Raw genomic sequence first — 19,365 nt, 5'->3', positions numbered from 1 at the left:
GAAGAGCTTAAAAAAACAAATAATTTAGTATATTGAAGTGTTTTTGAATGTTCATTGACTACGGAGAAAATTAAAAAAAATTGTAAATTTAAAATTCCCATGTTATTCTTATGGAGAATAAATAAACTGTTCTAGTTTGCTTGTTTATGGATATATTTTAATCAAATTTGGCAATTTGGTTTATTTCATACTAAGCTATCAATATTTCAATTGATAAAACACACCTCAACATCTTCCCCGTAGCAGCAAACCTAACTACTCACTAAAATAATGTTATTTAAATAGGAAATAAATCTGAAAATGTATAGGGAATATTTTAGTAGAAATCAAGCCGGGTAAATGGAAATTCGCTTAGTATGCAGGTTTGCTGCGACGGGGGTATTTTTTAAATATCATAGCACAGTCAAATAAAGGACTTAGATTATGGCTGCTAATAAAAAATTTTGCTGAAAACATCTGTTTTCATTAGAAAAATCGAACACTAACCCAAGTGTTTTTTTCATGTCCGGGAAATTTCACTCCAAGAAGAAGTAAGGGTCGCGACGCCCTCTCAGACAGCCGTTGTCTGCTGTAACTGTAGTCTTTTCACTGAATATTTAATCTATTAAAGGATATTATGAAAATAGTGTTTGGAAGAATAAAAGTGTTTGGTAGTTGCTTTCTTGGTGTACTTCACAACAACCCACCGTCTCGGCTGAGTGGTTCGTCCACAGCTTCTTATTAAGAACCAAGCCCCCTGGGTCAGCAAATCGGGTCCATTTTTTTCTTTAAATTTATTACTGCTTATAAAGTAATCAAAGCAGGTATTTTCTTGATCCCAGATAAATAGAATTGTCAATTATGGTTAAGTCATAAAATTACTGAGTTTGCTGTAGACATGGAAGTTAGGACGACTTTATTTTACTAAAAATGTTCAGCGAAAAACAAGTAAATTTTCATTTTTTGTAGAACCATATGTACTACCAATATCTGTGTATAGTCAATGGTACTATTAAATATTTTTTTAAGTAGAGTATTTATCTGAGATTACAAAAATAAAATATGAAAAATGGAAAGTTTGTTCAAAAGGGGTACTTCTGCTAGTAGGAAATAAATCTCACAATTTTAAGGGAATAATTTAGTGGAATTCCAGCCAGGTAGATGGAAATTCGCTTAGTCTGAAGGTTTGCTGCGGCGAGGGTATTCTGCATATCTAATAATAAAGTAGTTTTGCCAAACATCTATATCTATATATCTATATACTTATTTATTTATTTTCCAATAATCACATAACATCATATTCAGACAGGTGATTCGTCATTGTTACAATATTTTATAGTCTCTATTTTACTAAAATTATTACTAAAAAAAATTTCATTGCTGAGCCTTAACATCTACATAGCTTCCATATATTCCTCCAATGAGAAGAAGGCCTTCTCCAAAAGAAAGTTTTTTAACTTCTTTTTGAATTTAGGGAATGAATCAGTGTCCCTAATTGAAGAAGGTAATTTGTTATATATTTTTGGGCCCATGTACTGAGGAGATAAATGGAATACTTTAAGTCTGTGTTGAACTGGTTTTATATTGTTTTTAAATCTAGTGTTGTGAGGATGGGCATGTTGATCTTCCATGAATGTGTCAAAATCACTTTTAACCATTAAAGCTAGTTTAAAGATATAAGAACAATACAAAGTAAGAATTTTAAACTGAATGAAAAACTCTTTACTGTGAGTAATTCGAGACACTTTCGCTAAGACTCTAACTGCTCTTTTTTGGAGGATAAAAATTTGTTCGGCATGACTAGAAGAACCCCATACCGTTAAACCGTAATTCATAATGGAAGAAAAATAAGCGTGGTATACTGCTAATTGTGTGTCTAAATTTGTAGTATGTCGAATTACCCGAAGAACAAGTATAGCTGATCTGAGTCTCTTTGATAGATTCTTAATGTTTGTTTGCCAATTAAGTTGCCAATCTATATCAATTCCAAGGTAATTAACTGAGTTTTGAGAATATATTGATGTTTGGTTTGAATTTACAACAATGTCTCTATTCTCATTAGCAACTGAAAAGTGAATTAGTTGTGTCTTTGACACATTCATAGATAGACCATTTACTGTGAACCAGTCCCCGAGGAGTTGAAACTCATTAGTAATTAAGTCTTGCTTAAAATCCAATGTTTTTTGTTCGGTGCAGATTAAAGCAGTATCATCTGCATATTGAAAAGTATGCATTTTTGTAACATTACATAAATCATTTACATAAATTAAAAATAAACAAGGTCCAAGAATGGAACCTTGAGGAACTCCGTAGGGTGTGTAACCCCACTCTGACTTATATTTGGTTTGGCATTTCTGTAATATAATTCTTTGTTTACGGCTTTTTAAATATGAAATGAACCATTTTAATTCCACATTTTTTATTCCATGTCTACTTAATTTTTCTAGCAATATATCATGATCAACACAGTCAAAAGCCTTGGACAGGTCACATAGCACACCTATTGTGCGCTGCGACCCGTCCAAGGCCTCCGCAATGCAGTTAATCATCCTGGTAATAGCCTTTTCAGTACTGGATTTTGAGCGGAAACCAAACTGAGATGGATTTAGTAAATTATTTTGTTCCAAATAATCTGTATGTTGAGTTTTCACAATTTTTTCAAAAACTTTGGAAAAACAGGGCAAAAGAGCAACTGGTCGGTAGTCAGAAGGATTGTTAACATCACCCTTTTTAAAAAGAGGTTTTATCTCTGCATATTTAAGTTTTTCAGGGAAAATTCCTTCCTCAAGGGACTGATTCACTAGTGTGCAGAGAGGTTGTTCAATAAGTTTAAAAACTCTACTAATAACAAAGAGAGGAATTTCGTCCCAACCTGAAGATTTAGTATTGCTAAGACTGGTAAAAACTTTTCTTAGATCCTGAACTGAAATTTTCCTAAATTTAAAATGTAAAGCAGAATTTTGAAGTCTAATTAAATGTTGACTATTGTTTAGTAGCTGAATGGATTTATCATTATCTGTCATTTGGTTAGCAATTTGTGAAACATTTATAAAAAAATTGTTAAATTTATTTGCTATTGCACTTTGCCAATGCACTTCCATATTGGTCGTTTCCATCATTCAATTGGATCTCAACCGGTGTGTCCGAGTTTTTTCTATTTAATCCAATTTCTTGTTTTACGACTGACCAAGATGCTTTACTTTTATTTTTGGACCTTTTAATAAAATCATCATTTGCCTTTAATTTAGCTAATGCAACGACTTTTTTGAAAGTTTTCCTGTAATTGTTGTAGTAAGTTAAAAATTGTGGGTTTCTATTCCATTTAGATTCCTGGTGCAATTTTCTTTTATTTTCTGCTGAAATTTTGATTCCTAAAGTAATCCAATTTTTCCTTTTTTGTGTTTTATTTGATCTTGTATTAACTGTTTTTGGAAAAACCTCATTAAATAAATTTAGAAATGTATTAAGAAATTTGTTGTAGTTTGTATTTACATTTGGTGTGTTAATATCATAATGTGCATTCTTTAAAGCCATTTTGAAAGTTTTTAAATTTTGTTCTGTAAATTTACGAGTTAGTTCTTTGTTTTTACATCTAAGTATTGGAGAAGACCTTTTCTCAAATGACAATATCAATACTTTATGGTCTGATGCACCGATGTCTACAACTAAGCTACTAGTATTCTTAGCTCCGAGGTTAGAAAATATATTGTCAATGCAAGTACTAGAATTTTTAGTTACTCTTGTAGGTATATACATTTGGTACAAATCCAAAACAATCACAGATTTCAAAAACTTTACAGGTACTAGCTTTGTCAGATAACAGATTAATATTTAAGTCAGAAGATATAAAAACATTTTTAGATTTTGCCTCCAATGCCAATTTGTCGAGTAATAACTCAAATTTTTCTAAAAATATTTTATCAAAATTATCTCCAGGAATTCTATATATTGATACAAAGACCGAATTCCACTCCTTAACTTCTATAAATGACCCTTCAAAACAATATGGTTCATTCAGAAATTTCAAGTCATTTCTAATTTTGAAACTTAAATTTTTATCTATCATTAAACATGAGCCTCCTCTAGATTGATCAACTCTAGCATAAAAATCAGCAATTTTAAAATCATCTAAACTGTTTAATAAATTTATACATGTTGAATTTAGCCAATGTTCATTTAAAGAAATTACCTGAACCTTTCTTTGTTGACTTTCCAGGAAGAAAACTAAATCTAAATAATTATTTAAGAAGCCCTGGATATTAAAATGTAACAAAACAAAACTGTCATCAAGATTCTTTCCTAACTCATATTTTTTCTTGGACTCCTCAACCTGAACTACTTCTCTAAAAAACATTCTGTATTATTCCTAAGACTACTATTTACAATTTCACTCTCAAATACCATGGAATTAATATGTACAGGGGACTCATCTTCATCTTCACTCTCCATATCTTCACTCACTTCACCAGACTGACTTTTTGCACTGCACAATACACTTTCTAGTGGTTTGTTGGGCTGCATCGATGCTTCAGGCTGCATCATCGTTTTCGCTGCTGCAACATTCAAGACGTTAGCTGCATTGTGTTCCTCCGTTGGTCTTTGACATTCTTCAAGTTGATTTGAGATTTCATTATGTAATGCTGTGACAAACGCTTCATGTGACCGCCCCCTCCAAAGAGTTCTTTGTGCTTTTTGGTCATAAGAAACTATGCAGACCTCAGCACCAGTAGCAAAATGAAATCTTAGTAGGTTTTTAATGAAGTGACGAGGCTCAATCATACCTCAATCATATCATCATACTTAGAATATAGATCTATATAATTTCTCTTTAGACCCTTTTAAAGAGCTTAAAAAACAAATAATTTAGTATATACAAGTATTTTTGTTCGGTTATTAGTAACGGAGAAAATTAAAAAAATTGTAAATTTAAAATTCTTATGTTATTCTTATGGAGAGTATTGTCAAATGTTGTAGTTTGCTTGTTTATGGATATATTTTGATCAAACTTGGCAAATTTATTTATTTTGTATTACAATATCAACATTTTACTAAAAAATACACTTTATTAGTTTCCTTGTAGCAGCAAACCTAGGTAGGCTACTCGTTAAACCTAATGTTATCAAAATATATTTAATTGAAAATCAATTCAGACAAATGGAAATTCGCTTAGCCGACAGGTTTGCTGCGGCGGGGGTATTTAGTATATTCAAAAGGAAGATACATCTAGACATCTGTACCAAATTCCTTGATTATACTAATTTTTTGGGGGTTTAAAATAGATTTTGATTGAACTAAAAATATTTTCTGAGGGATTTTAATAAAACACAATCATTTGTTATTTTCGATATAATTTTGTTTAATTATAGGCCTACTTAACTTATACAAATTTAATTTCAACTAAAATAATAATCGAAAGTGCTATCTTTCTTTTTTTCTACTGTATTGCGTTTAATCATTCAACCAACTTTTTACCAGTAATAGGAAATCATTAAATTTCCAATTTTATCAGTGGTAAAACTTCGAGTGAAAAACTTGTTTAATATTTCATAAAAAATGAGGCCAGGTAAATCGATCTGTTCAAATGCATTACCTGATTGTTTATATATGACACTAACACCAGACTCGGAATAGGAGGCTATTAAAAATTTGTTTACTAATTTGAGATATATACGTCCCGGTGAATGAACATTATCACAATCAAGGAGTGTTAGAAGGGTTTTATTTTTCAGGCAGAAAATTTGTACAAAAGATTTATCTCCTGTAAAAATCAAAAAAATGAAGCTATTGTTAAAAGGTTCGACAGAAATAACATTATTATCTGTACATTCATATGAGAATACAATTTTTGAGGATAGATAGTCAACAACTACTGGCCCTTGACTACTTAAATAGGCTAAATAATGTTTATTTATCACACATTCATAAGGTTTGTTTATATTTATACCCGAAAGGTAACATTGCTGTTTTGGACTGTAGATATAAGCTATTACATCTTGATTTTCAGAGTTTTCAAATATAACCATTATATCATCACTCAGAGGTGAAGTCTGCATGATAACAATGGACGCATTTTCCACTGGACAAATTTCTTCATTAACTTTTACCCCCTTTTGTAAATCAAACACATCCAGTGAATTATTAATGCCTGTAGCTACACCAATATACTTGCTTTGATTGACTACCTTTGCAGCAAAAGAACCCCATGCATCGTTAAGCTGTATTTCATGTTCCAAAACAACACTTCGATTCAATAAATCAACATGGAAAACCTGAACACAAGTGGGTTGTTTGAGAACAAATGTACTGATTCCAAGCACAATGCAGAAGAGCCATCTATCTATATTAATTGCTTCGTCTGATTTCATTAAAAACACTGGAGGTTTAGGACCTATATCCCAAATCTCCAAATAGTTTTTACAATGAGTTAAAAGAATTGTGTCACTCAGATATTGGCACTCAGACAGTCTCCTAAGAAATCTTGGGCCAGGCAAATGTACTTTTTTCTGAGATGAAAAATTGTTCAAATTATTTTGGAGGTGAATCTCTCTCATGAATGCCAGTCTCCAATGGCATATTGGTGATGATGCCAGCTTTTCATCTTCAGGAATGACAAATGGTTCAACAGTGCATGGAGTGTTGCGTAGATGATCTTCTAGAGCAAGATCACAATGAGGCTTCCACAGAGAATCATGGTTGAAAACTCCCCGCCAACTGGTTGATACAGTAATACAGCTTTCCAGGTCTTGCGGCAACAGGTACTGACAGATATACTCCACCATCTCTAAAGGAAGTGATTCCATTGTTGTATCTGAAAATGTAAAAGATGTTTACATACGGAATTAATGATGGGCTGCTGATGGGCTTGGTTGTACAGTGAACACGATAACTCAAGCAATTGCAGACCCATTTGGACAAAATCTGGCACAAACAAGTAATAGTAGTATAAACTGTCATGTGTTTTAAAACAATCCTGATTACAGGATAGTGGTTTATAGGTAAAATAAAATGTTGGTAAAAATATTATATTTCACTACTAGTCACGAAAGTGTCCCATTTTGGTGCGAGATTATGTTTTAAATTTGAGTCGAAGAATGGGAAACACTATCGAGCCCCGAAATAGGACTTTCGTGACGAGTATTGAACGATACTTTTTATCACAATGAAAAAAATCTACTTCATCAAACTTAAAAAATATATTCGAATAGTTTAGATAATAGAACAGAAACAATATGCATAAAAAAGAATGACGTCACTGGATGGAATCTAATACTAATAATCCCTACATGAGTTATGGAGGTTTTTTGTCAATTAATTGCATTGAAATAATAATGCAAACACGTTTATTTATGGGTCATTTGTTTGTTTATGATCCATATCATTTCTATTTTATAATCCGTGGGATCGTCAAACATCATGCTCATTCTGGTGGCGCATCGTCAAAAATTACAGAAAGTCTCCTTGGAGCTTTCTTAATACTAGATTGAGCAATAGTGTATAATCTTTTGCGGTGAAAAATTCTACGGTTTTGAACAGTCGTAATTATCCCAGTACTTGATAAAACACCCCAAGTGTATTAAATAGCCAATGCTAAATCGTTTTCATGGGAATGTCTTTTTTGTAGATGATTTGTTATGAGCATATATGTTACAATACAGTATCTACATTTTCGTAAAGCTGTCTTGGCTACCTAGCCTTCCATAAGAATAATTTTAAAAATATTAAATTTAAGTTTTTAATTAAAAACTAATTTTCCAGAACAGTGGCTAGCATGAATATTGTTTTCAGCCTGAAACTAAGACATTCCTAACAATTTAGAGGGAAAAAAGTCTTCAAAATAGCCTTGCACTTCACTACAGTGGCGCACATGATTTTACTTTGGGGGAGAGGGGGGTCTGGGGCAAAACTTGCAAAAATTAGGTACAGAAAACTGTCTTTATCTATCCTTAGACGTTATGAAACCTAATGTTATAAAACATAGCTTTTTTAAAATTGATAAACATGTTTTACTGGGTTAATATACGTATTACATAATTTGAAATTAATTAATGTAAACCGAACCACAAAGTCTGCCATTGTTAATGGTTCCGAAAAACACTGGCTGTAATGACGACCGAACCATGTAACATCGGCCGCAATTGACAATCGCAATATAGCAGTATTTTATTTGTACCAAAATAGTTTTTTCCCCATCTGTGCCCCTGGGTCTCTGTTGCTGATGACTAAGTGCAGTATAGCAAATACATACTAAAAACTTTGATGAGTGAGATGAGTAGAACACTACACTTTGGCAGTTTATCGCTAATCAATAATCATGAAATACAAAACTATAAGCTTCCACGAATCACTACAATACAGGAAGAATAAGATATTTATTACCAAATTTAGTTTAGATAAAGATAGTATATTTATACTGAAAAAATATTGCAAAGTAATACAGATTATCACTTATCAGTAGAAAAAACCAAAATAAAATAAAACTAATTTTAAATCTTGATGTCAATATTGGGGCAGAGATTTCTCAGTACCGTACTGTCCCGGCCGCTGTGGACGTCTTATCGGCTTATACGCACCAATCTTATAACATTGTTGGGATTGTTTCGTGTTAAGTGAAGCGCGCTTTTATAGTTATTATAATTTCATTTTTTTACTACAGTATATTTAAGTGTATTATAGTTTTCTATTGCTTGTTTCCCTAACACCAAATCTAAGCCACAGAGCATCAGCCTCTGGCTAGCTCACAGTTTTTAGTTTTCTGTTGATTTTGTATGTTCAAAACTTTTATAGACCACTCCTGTTTGCCCCACTCCCCCACCACCCTGTACGCCCCTGCTACACTAAATGCTTGCCATCCAATTTCTTATAGTATGAATTGCTTAAAATATAGTTATAGTATACCTCATTTAAACGTTATAGTGTAAATGGTTGTTACCGTTGAATAAATAAATCTCAGACCTCAGTGCTAGAAGCTAAGCTAGGCCTGACACAGTGACACTGAGTAAGACTTTCTGGTGCAATAAGTTTACACTTTTTCTTCAAAGTCAATATCACGTGTTTCATTGATTTTATTTTCTCATCGCGTCTTTTTAAACGTTGTTTAACGATCTTTACTTCATGTCTAAGTCTTAGTATTGTCAGCGAAGCAGTATTTGTTTGTTTTACACTTTCTTGCTGTACACTTTTTGAACAAGGAGAAGGAGGACTGAAGGATGTGTCTGCTGAAGTGCCTGATATGTCTTGCTGTGCAATTCCAGGTTTAATGATTCTGCTTTCTTGGGGGGAAGATTTCTTCAGATGCGGAGGAAAATCAAATACTGTAGGTACAGCATCCTCTTTTAGCAGGGGGTAGCTAGCATTAGGCCGTAGTTGGTAGCTTTCTTGTGTGAAATGCTTACTACACAGTCTGCTGTACTTTGAAGGAGTGAATTTCTTTCTCTTCATTGACAAAACCCATTTCTTTAATAGGTCGGGATCATGATGTGGAAATCTGAAGCAAAAAGAAGAAAAACAATAGACCTGCGTACACAATAAAAAGGGGGGCCACCAGTTGACCGACAAGATACTTGGTCGTTTGGCCACTAGACCGTCTTTTTAAATTAAATAGATAAATACTGAAAACCAGTACATCGACAAGTTATTTCATCGTCAGTCCAGTTGACCGGCCTGTAAAACTAAATTATTATATACGAGAAAACAACTGGTCGTTAATCGACCCGACCGACATACCACTTGCTCGTCTTTTAGGTGGGGATGTGTTGAGTGGCAGCGCCAGCAGCTGTGGAGGGCGCTGCAGGCGTACCAACTTCTGTATCATGTAACGGCGGTTTTTATTCCGATTATTTTCAGCTATCACAATGCAGCGGACTAGTGAGGATTTTTTATTACGTGTAATTGTTTGTTTCTCAATTGATATTTTTTATATACAGTACAGTGAATTTAAATAGGCCTATATTAATTTACTTCAATTAAATAAATGTTTTACTTTGAACATTTCATTACAGCTAAGAAAGTGATGTCAATAGGATAGTTAAATTAGAATTCTCTGCGAAGAAATATAAAATGTTCAGATCATCTTCTATATAATTAATATGCCAACACGAAATTTGTCGGTTGAACTTTTCCACCGTTTCTTTACCGATTTTATCTATTGACGTCTCATTGGAAAGAGCGTGTAGCGTAGATTTGAAATCTGACCTTACATTTTTGAAAAAGTCCCTTGGAGTGCCATGTTCTCCTTTTTTGAAGAACATATTTGTTTACATTATTATAAGCTGCTGGATATTTTTTAATTGCTGTTAATATTTAAGCTGCAATTTGTAAATGATGGAAACAAAAAGTCATAGAACACCACCGAGTAGAGGAAATAAAGAGAATATTTTGTTAAGGATTTATTATCATTATTAGCCTAATAATGAAGAACATCTACAAGATTCAGATTCTTACAAACGATGAACGAGGATGTTATCCGAAGTGCTACAATTTTTAGTAGGAAACATGGACTTAACTTTGTGATCAATGCAGAGGAAAGTCCTCTAAGGCCAAATAAATCTGGTAGTCAATGACATTAATCTATGTTTCCATAAAAGTAAAGTGATTTTAGAATAATAGCTATAATAGGCTGAGATGACTTTCGAGTGGAATATTAGAATATAAAAAGACAAAATGCTGAAATAAAAGTAACTGTGTTATATTAAAGATCAGAATAGAATAGTAAACAGCATTTGATGATTAACATTTTGGTTGCTATGGTAACAATTGATTCATATGTTCATAACATTCTCCCCCACTTAATCACTGGAGAGCAAAGTCCTTAAGATAAGACGGAACTTTGCGTTGTCTGGAAGGACGAGTTAATTTATTTTCTTTTTATTCTGTGGCTTGAGGTCTGTCTAGATTTTCTTCCCTTAGAGTACCGTCTAGTTCTGTTGGATTGTTTGAATTTGATTCAGACTCTGGGTGGATCTCTTGTGGTGGTGCTTGACAGTCTATAATAGGTATCCGTCTTTCAGGCAAGAGTTCACCTGGGTAATAAAGACATATGGCAGTTTGGTACAGTCAAGAGAAAATTAGGTCAATACAATTACATTGTTGAATTGGATTCTGGACGAAGTTTAAAACGACACATAAATCAATTGATTTCGACTCTTGTATCCAAGAAGAAAGTTACATTTACAACACACAACGAACAAGATAGTTCTGTTAATATGTAGATCATTCTTCTTGAGACATTCCAAACATGCAATAAGGTTCTTCCTACACTCTTCGAGAGTTTCTCCGTGACAAATGATATCATCAAAGTATGCTTCTACCTTTGATAATCCGTTTAATAGTTGTGACAAAATTCGATTAAACTCAGAAGGGGCTGTTTTTATTCCGAAACTGAGACGATTCATGTTGAACATTCCTTTATGGGTTGATATTGTTTGAATTTACTTCCCTCTTCATCGACTTTTAGATGCAAATAAGCCTTATGAAGATCTAACTTACAGAAGTATCTTGATCCGCGGAGACTATGTAGGACATCATCAATGCGTCGAATGGGGTGGGGAGTCTCTTTGCAAATTGGTTTGCAGAAGTCTTTTTAAAAAATATCGCACCAAGAGATCAGCGCAGCAAGAAAGTTATTTTATTTTTTGATGGTGTAGCATTCCATGTGAATTTTAACATGATCAAAATGGCACTTGAAAATGATGTTGTCTTAGTAAAACTTCCACCGAACTTAACTCATTTCATGCAGCCATTGGATCTCACTGTTTTCAAACCACTGAAAACCGCATGGAACAAGTTAATGATTCAATGGAACAGGGCCAATCCAGGTACTCCTCTGCCAAGGGAAGAATTTTCTAAATGTATCAAAGTGTTGTGGGAAGAATATTTTCCACCAAGACTTCTAGTTTCTGGGTTTGAACACACAGGGTTGTTCCCACCAGATTCGTCCAAATTTCCAGAGGAGGCGTACAATCCCATAAAACTCCAAAGATTCAAGGACATTCAAGCTACAAAACAAAGCCCGGGAACTTCAGCTGCCAGAACACCCAGTTCAACTCCAATATCTGTGCCACCTGCCAGAACACCCAGTTCAACTCCAATATCTGTGCCACCTGCCAGAACACCCAGATCAACTCCAATATCTGTGACACCTGCCAGAACACCTAAGACTTTTACTCCAGTTAACTTCCCTGACTCTTCAGATCCAGATTCGCCAGAACCATTGAACCGTAATCCATCGGAAACTGAAATCTTAGCAAGGCCTCTTCCTCAAGATATACAGGGATGTTCGTTTTGGAAAGATGGTGAGAAAAATGAGCCAAGTTCATTTGAAAACTTCATTAGATTTAAATTGACCGAAACTGTCTCAAAATCAGCCCCTAAACCCATAGTAAAGTGGAAATAGATTTCCAAAAATAAAGGAGAAATTCTTACATCCAAAAAAGTAATGGAGAGGCTGAGGAGAGACCAAAAAGAGACTGAAGAGAAAAATACTAAAAAGATAGGAAAAACTAACAAAAAAAGAGTGAAAAAGAGCTTCAGCAAAAGCAGAAAAACCTACTTCAAGAAAGAAGAAAGGGCAAAATAGCCAAACCTAAAGAGAGTGATTCTTCGGGTACGGATTCCAGTACAAATTTTTGCTTGGATTCTGATGAAGGAGGCATTTCTCCCATACTGTCATCATCTGATGAAAGTCTCCCTGAGGAAATTGAGCCAACCAACATTGACCCCCGCCTTGAAATGTGTTATGCGGTATACTACGATTGTGACTGGCATGTTGGAAGAGTAATTGACTTCCCAGACGAAGGACTGTCCAAAGTAAAATTCCTCCAGAAGGTGCTACACAACTTCAAGTGGCCAGTACATGATGACATTCAAACTGTATCAAACAAGTTTGTGTTCTATGGTCCAATTCAATTACATGGAAATGGGCCGTTTACCATTTCGAGAGGACAACTAAATAAAATTAGACTCGTCTATAAAAAAGTGAAGAAAGGACTTTACAACTAGGGACTAGAAAGGTTTAATAATGGAACTTACCTCATGACTAAATGCTATAGGCCTAGGTAAAATACTACAATTACCCTGGGACTAATGTGTTGTTTTAATGCTATTAATTTAGCGTTGCTATGGCACAAATTTAAATATTCATTTTAATATATTTTTTAGATAAATTTAATCTTTTTTAGGCTTTAAACTTCTTTTTATAAGTCCTTTCTACTATTACCATCATTTATAACTCACTAAGTGTCCATTCAGTTGGCCCAGATGTATTTAGTCATAGGGCATTTTTTCTTAGTGGTAGATTTTGACACATTTTTTAACGAGTTTACAAATGTCCTCCAACAAGTAATTGAAATATTATTTTTTATTTTGATGTATTTGTTTCTTTAAAGATTACATATGATACGCAAAATATTTTGCATAGCATATGTAATCTTTTGTTTAAAAAAAACTCCAACCCCATGGTTCTAGTGCTTTTCTTTTATTTAATACTAGCTGGCCCGACAGACGTCGTCCTGTCCTAATGTGGTTTTATGTCAAATGCTCGTTCATTTCAAGATGAACTCGTTCGCATCGCTCAATCACGTCCTGGTTCAAGTTCGTTTACTACACTTACTGACCTTTAGGTTGGAGCTCGTTCGCTGCGCTCACTTTCCTTCAGGTTTAGCTCGTTTGCTACGCTAACTCGCCTCCAGGTTGAAGTTCGTTCGCTACGCTCACTCACCTTTGGTTTGCAAATTAGCTGCTGTCATAAATATAAACAAATAGTGCTGACCTCTGTTCATAAAACTATAAACTTTTTAATGCTATTTAAAATCACAGAATAAAATTAATTGTTTAGTTGAACCAGCTGTTAAGATTCTTTAATTCCATTTAAATTTAAGTACTCATAAGGTTAACATGGGAAACTTTAGAGCCACTGGGGTGGAGCCCTTTTGACGGATCTGCACCAAACTTCACACAAACCATCCTTGAATAATACTTAATAATGCCTGAAAGTTTCATTACAATCTGTCGAGCGGTTTCGGAGTCCATTACGTTCAAATATATATATATATATATATATACATACATACAAACTTCCTCTTTTATAGATATAGATTAATCAAAACAAATTTTACCAACCACCTTTTAGGTTTCGTTTTTCGAACGTTTATATCTTGGGAACCAATTTATGTATTTAAATGTAACAAAAATTAAAATTTTTAGAATTTTCTGGACTTGTTTCTTATTACAGTAGACTCTTGATAATTCGAAATTGGTGGGCCAAGCATATAAATTTGAATTATCAAGAGTTTTGAATTATCAAGAGTTCGATTTATCAGGAGAAAAATAAACCATTCGAATTACAGAGAGTTCATTTGTTTAATACATACAAAGGTACAGCACGTTACAATAAAACATCATACCGTTTTTAGTACACTTTTAAACAATCAACGGCATATTTTTTAGTAACTGTAGTTGCAAAGAAATCTGTTATTTAGCGCTATATATTTCGCCAATAGCTGAACTATCCGCTGTCGACAACAACGTTTGTGATCAAGATGTCGCGCAATCTAGAGACCGGATTGCCAACTTAGAAAACAAGTCAGCGAACTAACTCAGACTACTGCTCTAACTAAACAAACAAAACGTCCAATACTAGCCTACCATGGGAACAGGATGTACTGTACTGTATAGTTTCCTGTTATAACAGGAAGAGATCACTTCGAATTATAGAGTGTGTTTTGCCGACTAAACTTCGAATTACTGCGTGACTTTGATTTATAGAGTGTTTTTTCGACGAAACTTCGAATTACAGCATGACTTCGAATTATAGTGTTAACCGACGAAACTTCGAATTACTGAGTTACTTCGAATTATAGAGTGTTTTTCCGACGAAACTTCGAATTACTGCGTGTTAAAAATTGACGCACAGTGGGACAAGCCAAAAAACTGTGTTGAGACAGTGGGGTAAGCCAAAAATTCAATTTTTTTTTACATAAAAAATTACGGTTAATATTATTGAATATCCCTCCGAGTGTCCATAGTTTAGGCCTTAATGTCCACCTATTTTTGGCGCATTTGCAAGGTTTTATTAAAACGGATCTGAGAAGCTTAAAACAATGTTAATTCTACTGTTCTATATACCATTTTGTTTGGAAAATCATGGGCATCAATATCATACATAAAACATAAGGAATATTTGTTTCAAAAAAAATGTTTAGGTAAAAAAAATTATTTTGGAAAAATTGAAAAAAAATAAGTTTGCGCTCAATGAAATTGTATAAATTATAGGCCTATAAATATTTGAAAATAGCCACTTTGTTCTAAATTTTATGAGGATTACAAATAAGCCCATATAATAATATAAGGAAGTAGATTTGCAAATAAATAAGTTATGGGCAAAAAACAGATTTTAGTACATAGCGTTTAGCTAAGAATGCATAGCCTAACCATAGCTAGGAATCTGGCTGATAATTAACATCAATGTCACTACCAACTTCATCCGGATCGTCAATAAGTCCTTCAACATCACTAATATCATCTTCTAGTGCATTACGTATATCACCACTGTCCATTTTTACCACTAAAAACAACGATAAACGTACAAAAACACACAAGTCACCGATGTGAAATAACCAAGTTGTCTAAAACACGAACGTCAGCTGTTTGCTACAATTACGATCGGCTCAGAGAACATAAAGCGCTTAGAGACAGACCTCTGGAGAAAGCTTAGAATCTAACGAAAAGAACGATACCTAACTCGATCCAGTTCAATCCGATTCAGTCAGTCATAGAGCCTTCGCCGTAAACGATGTTCGTGTGTTGAAAAATTGACGCGTGACACTACACAAAGTGTGTCTTGAGTCGATTTTTCGACAGGTGACACTCGGAGGGTTAAATTATCAGAATTTTCCGTTTTTTTAGTACAACAACATATAATTATTTTAAATTAATCATACCCTTTAAACCTTTAATATAATTTTTTTGTCTCTTATTACCCCTTATGTCTCTTATTACCCCGGCTTCCCCCCTAATGAATATCAAGCCGACCTGAGTTACCACGATAACCCGTAGTGTTGGCTGACCAATGAGAACATAGCCTAGCCTAAGACAGGACGCGTTTATTTCACTGTGAATGTTATAAAATATACAACTGTGGTTGGCTGCACTTAACTTTGCGTCCTACACTCATTCGAATGAAACAACCGAATGAAAATATCGGTTTATCGAGTGTTTCATTCGATATATAACACCTATATAATAGTTAGGTTAACCTTACCTAACTAACCAAATGATATATCTAACAATCGATATATCGATCGATATTTTCATTCGAATGAGTGTAGGACGTAAAGTAAAGTGCAGCCCTAGTTTAAGTTAACCCTAGCCTACCAACAAAATGAAAATAACAAACATGCTGTAACGAGTACAGGAATTAACTACTCAGTATTCAGACACTTTATTTTATAATCTAGTAGTTTAGTTTTAACTTAAGTAGGCCTACTTACTTGTGAAACGAAATACCAGTGCCTTTCTGGGCTCTGTTGGTGCAATTAAACGCGGAACAAGACACGACCATTTTCCATTTTAAGCCCGAATCGAACCCAATCATTACCACAACACAAGCGTAAAGCCGTAAAATAACTTTTTTTCTTGCCGAAAAGGTGGTCTGGATACTTTTACCCATGAGACCTCAATGTTCTCTATGGTTGTCCATTAGTAAACACAATCATATTTTCCAGATAATTCAATGGTGAATAGATTTTTGTTAGTAAGAAACATAGATGGTATATCGTGGTGCATGTTGTTTTTGTTAATTAAAAGTAGGATTTGGGATTCTAAAGATTTGACGGATTTCATGAAATAAAATAACAATTATTGAAATTGAAGACATATTGATAAATTGTAATCATCTATGAAATATAAATTTAACATCCAACATTTGGTGGCCTTTACAAAGGCCGTTTTTTATACTCGACGGCAAAGTTCCGCTTAAGCCTTCTTTTAGCTGTTTTTAACATTGGATACGTGAATTATCATTTGTTTCGCATTTGTTATAGAATACTGCATGTAGATATGTATGAAATAAAATAAAAATATAATGTTTTTTTTTACACACTCTGTATATGTAAATTAAGAAATCGAAGTTGTTATTTACCACTATAAACACAGGACTTGCCATTGGCATCATAGCTCAATGGCTAAGACATAAAATCATCATCTAGGAGGCCTGGGGTCGAAACCCGGTCAAGATACACACTTTTTATCCATAACTAAATAAACAGAAATAGTTTAATAATAAACAAAGGTACCAAATAAGGTTACGTCATTGGCAAGAGTTAGCGGGAAAAGTATACGATACGTAGTGTAGGATTATTGATTTACCGAAAAAGCTACCCTTAACTACCCTAACCCCCACTCCAAAATCCCCCCGATCACCGCCACCCCTACTCCCTGTATAGATGTTGTATAAATGTTGTATAGATGTTGTATAAATATTAACAAGCAACCATTAGTTTAAAATATTAGTTAGTTAAAGGCCTTTAAGTTATAGTTAGTTAAAAAACATTAGTCAGTTAAAACATACATTCGTTAAAACCATAAACATCAGCAGTTAAATGATGGCTAAATAACAGTGATCAAGGGGAAAATAGCAGTTTATTTACATTTAGGCAGTAAATCTATTTCCCATAAGAGCCCATGTTAGACCCAAGGTACCTGCCCTAACTACTATCGTTTTCTTAGCATAAACTACATTTTGGAATCCAGACAGAAAAAGCAAAACTTATACAGTTAAATTGAATACCGTACGCCTGTAATAAATAAGGTGCAACACCAACGATAACTAATTTGTAAATTACAATCATGTTGTAGTACGTAAAAATTATTCTTGTTGCTACCAACGGTTCTAAGGGAAATCAGTACCAAAAACCAACGTTTACAGACTGTAGTACATCCGACCAACTGTATGCGTTAATCAAGTCCCGAGGATATTGATCTCTTGGTTTTGGATTTTCTCGTAAAAGGTTATTGGCAGTCAAAGTTATTTACCATTAATTGCTTCTTTTATAAACAACTTTTAATGTAAACTTATCGGTGTCAGTTAAAAAAAAGAAACAACCTTATACAAACAACTGTTTTGTTATTTAACAGATTATACGTATTCTCTAAACAATGATTGGTATATAGGCTATCCTTTATAATTAGAGGGGAATGTGATAAAAATCACACAACGTTGGGTTTTTGGACGTTTGTAATTTTATTTCTTAAGTAGGTAGGCCGTGTATCTTAGGAAAAAGTACCGGCATCAAGGATCGTCGTCAAAAAGGTTGTTATGAATAATTGGCTAGGCGTACGTACCCAAGAGATGGACTATTTGCCTATTGGCTGTATGGTCCAGCGATTGCATCACACAGTGAGTAGGAACTTAAAAGAAAACACTATGCGTGTCGTGTTTGTAATAATTTAGACTAAGTTAAACTTAATAAAATTTAGTTCAGGTTTGTACCTTTATTTACTGCTAAGTTAAGCCTATATTAAATATACTTATAGCAAGACAAATGATTAAGCTGAAGAATGTTCTAACAATAAAATTTTAATGAACTAGGAATAATATTACAATGATGAATGGGTTTGATATTTAAATGAACACAGATAAGTTAAGTTACAGGGTCGCCATCTTTGGTTCAGGATTTATAGTCAATGGTTTAGCCTAGCTCAGTAAAAACAGAACAATGAGTTTACAATTTAGTTTAATTACATCAATCTTCTCAGGGAGGGGAACTCGGCTGGCTAAAAAGATCTTCAAATATTTAAATTTATGAAATAAACTATGTCAATTATTATGAAAAATGGGATAATTTTGATATTGCTCTTAGGCTTGGATTGATAAATTAAATAAGTCCAACAATGAATAGACTAGGTGAAAAATTTATCAAAGTTGAATTTAGTTCTCTTGTTCAAATTGTTTTTCTGGGATTATTCTTGATGAAAATAAAGTAGTTTTTGAATTCAAATAGGTTCGATGATCAGAAAGTAAATAAAATAGGTCTATTAAGTTGAATTTCTTGAAGGTAGGCTAAGCCTATACAAAATGGAGAGTTCTCACCAGATCTTCAGTAATAGTGTCCAATTTATATAAATCTTGAGGTGGCAGTGAGGCAGTACAAATTTGGAATGAAAAAAAATATATAAAAGCTAAACTGTTTTTCTGTTGTTAAATTAGGTAATGTTAAGTTAAATAATTTTGATCGCTGACTTTATAAATATTAGGGATTATACCCTCACTGATTAAGGTGTTGATGCTGCCATGTCCCAATAGAGAAGGAGGAAAATTTTAATTTTACACAGGATGATCAGAGTTCATTGTTGAAGCCAGCTGTCTTCTTTCTTCATCACTTGCACATGCAC

General features: G+C 33.7%; 1 protein-coding gene across 1 annotated transcript; it reads right to left on the bottom strand.

Annotated features, from left to right (window-relative positions):
* Window positions 1–8,877: 8,877 nt before the first annotated feature.
* LOC128990817 (THAP domain-containing protein 1-like) lies at window positions 8,878–16,558 on the bottom strand. The gene is made up of 2 exons (XM_054413407.1): window positions 16,464–16,558; window positions 8,878–9,463 (listed from the first exon to the last, which is right to left on the bottom strand). The coding sequence occupies exons 1-2, from the start codon at window positions 16,532–16,534 to the stop codon at window positions 8,926–8,928; spliced, it is 609 nt and encodes a 202-aa protein (XP_054269382.1). The 5' UTR covers window positions 16,535–16,558; the 3' UTR covers window positions 8,878–8,925.
* Window positions 16,559–19,365: the final 2,807 nt, after the last annotated feature.

Source organism: Macrosteles quadrilineatus, unplaced genomic scaffold, assembly GCF_028750875.1.
Source record: "Macrosteles quadrilineatus isolate MER2022 unplaced genomic scaffold, UCM_ALF_1.0 Scaffold_3__2_contigs__length_128488019, whole genome shotgun sequence".
Lineage (NCBI taxonomy): Eukaryota > Metazoa > Arthropoda > Insecta > Hemiptera > Cicadellidae > Macrosteles > Macrosteles quadrilineatus.
The sequence above is the reverse complement of the archived record's forward strand: the minus strand, read 5'-3'. Positions and strand labels throughout refer to the sequence as shown.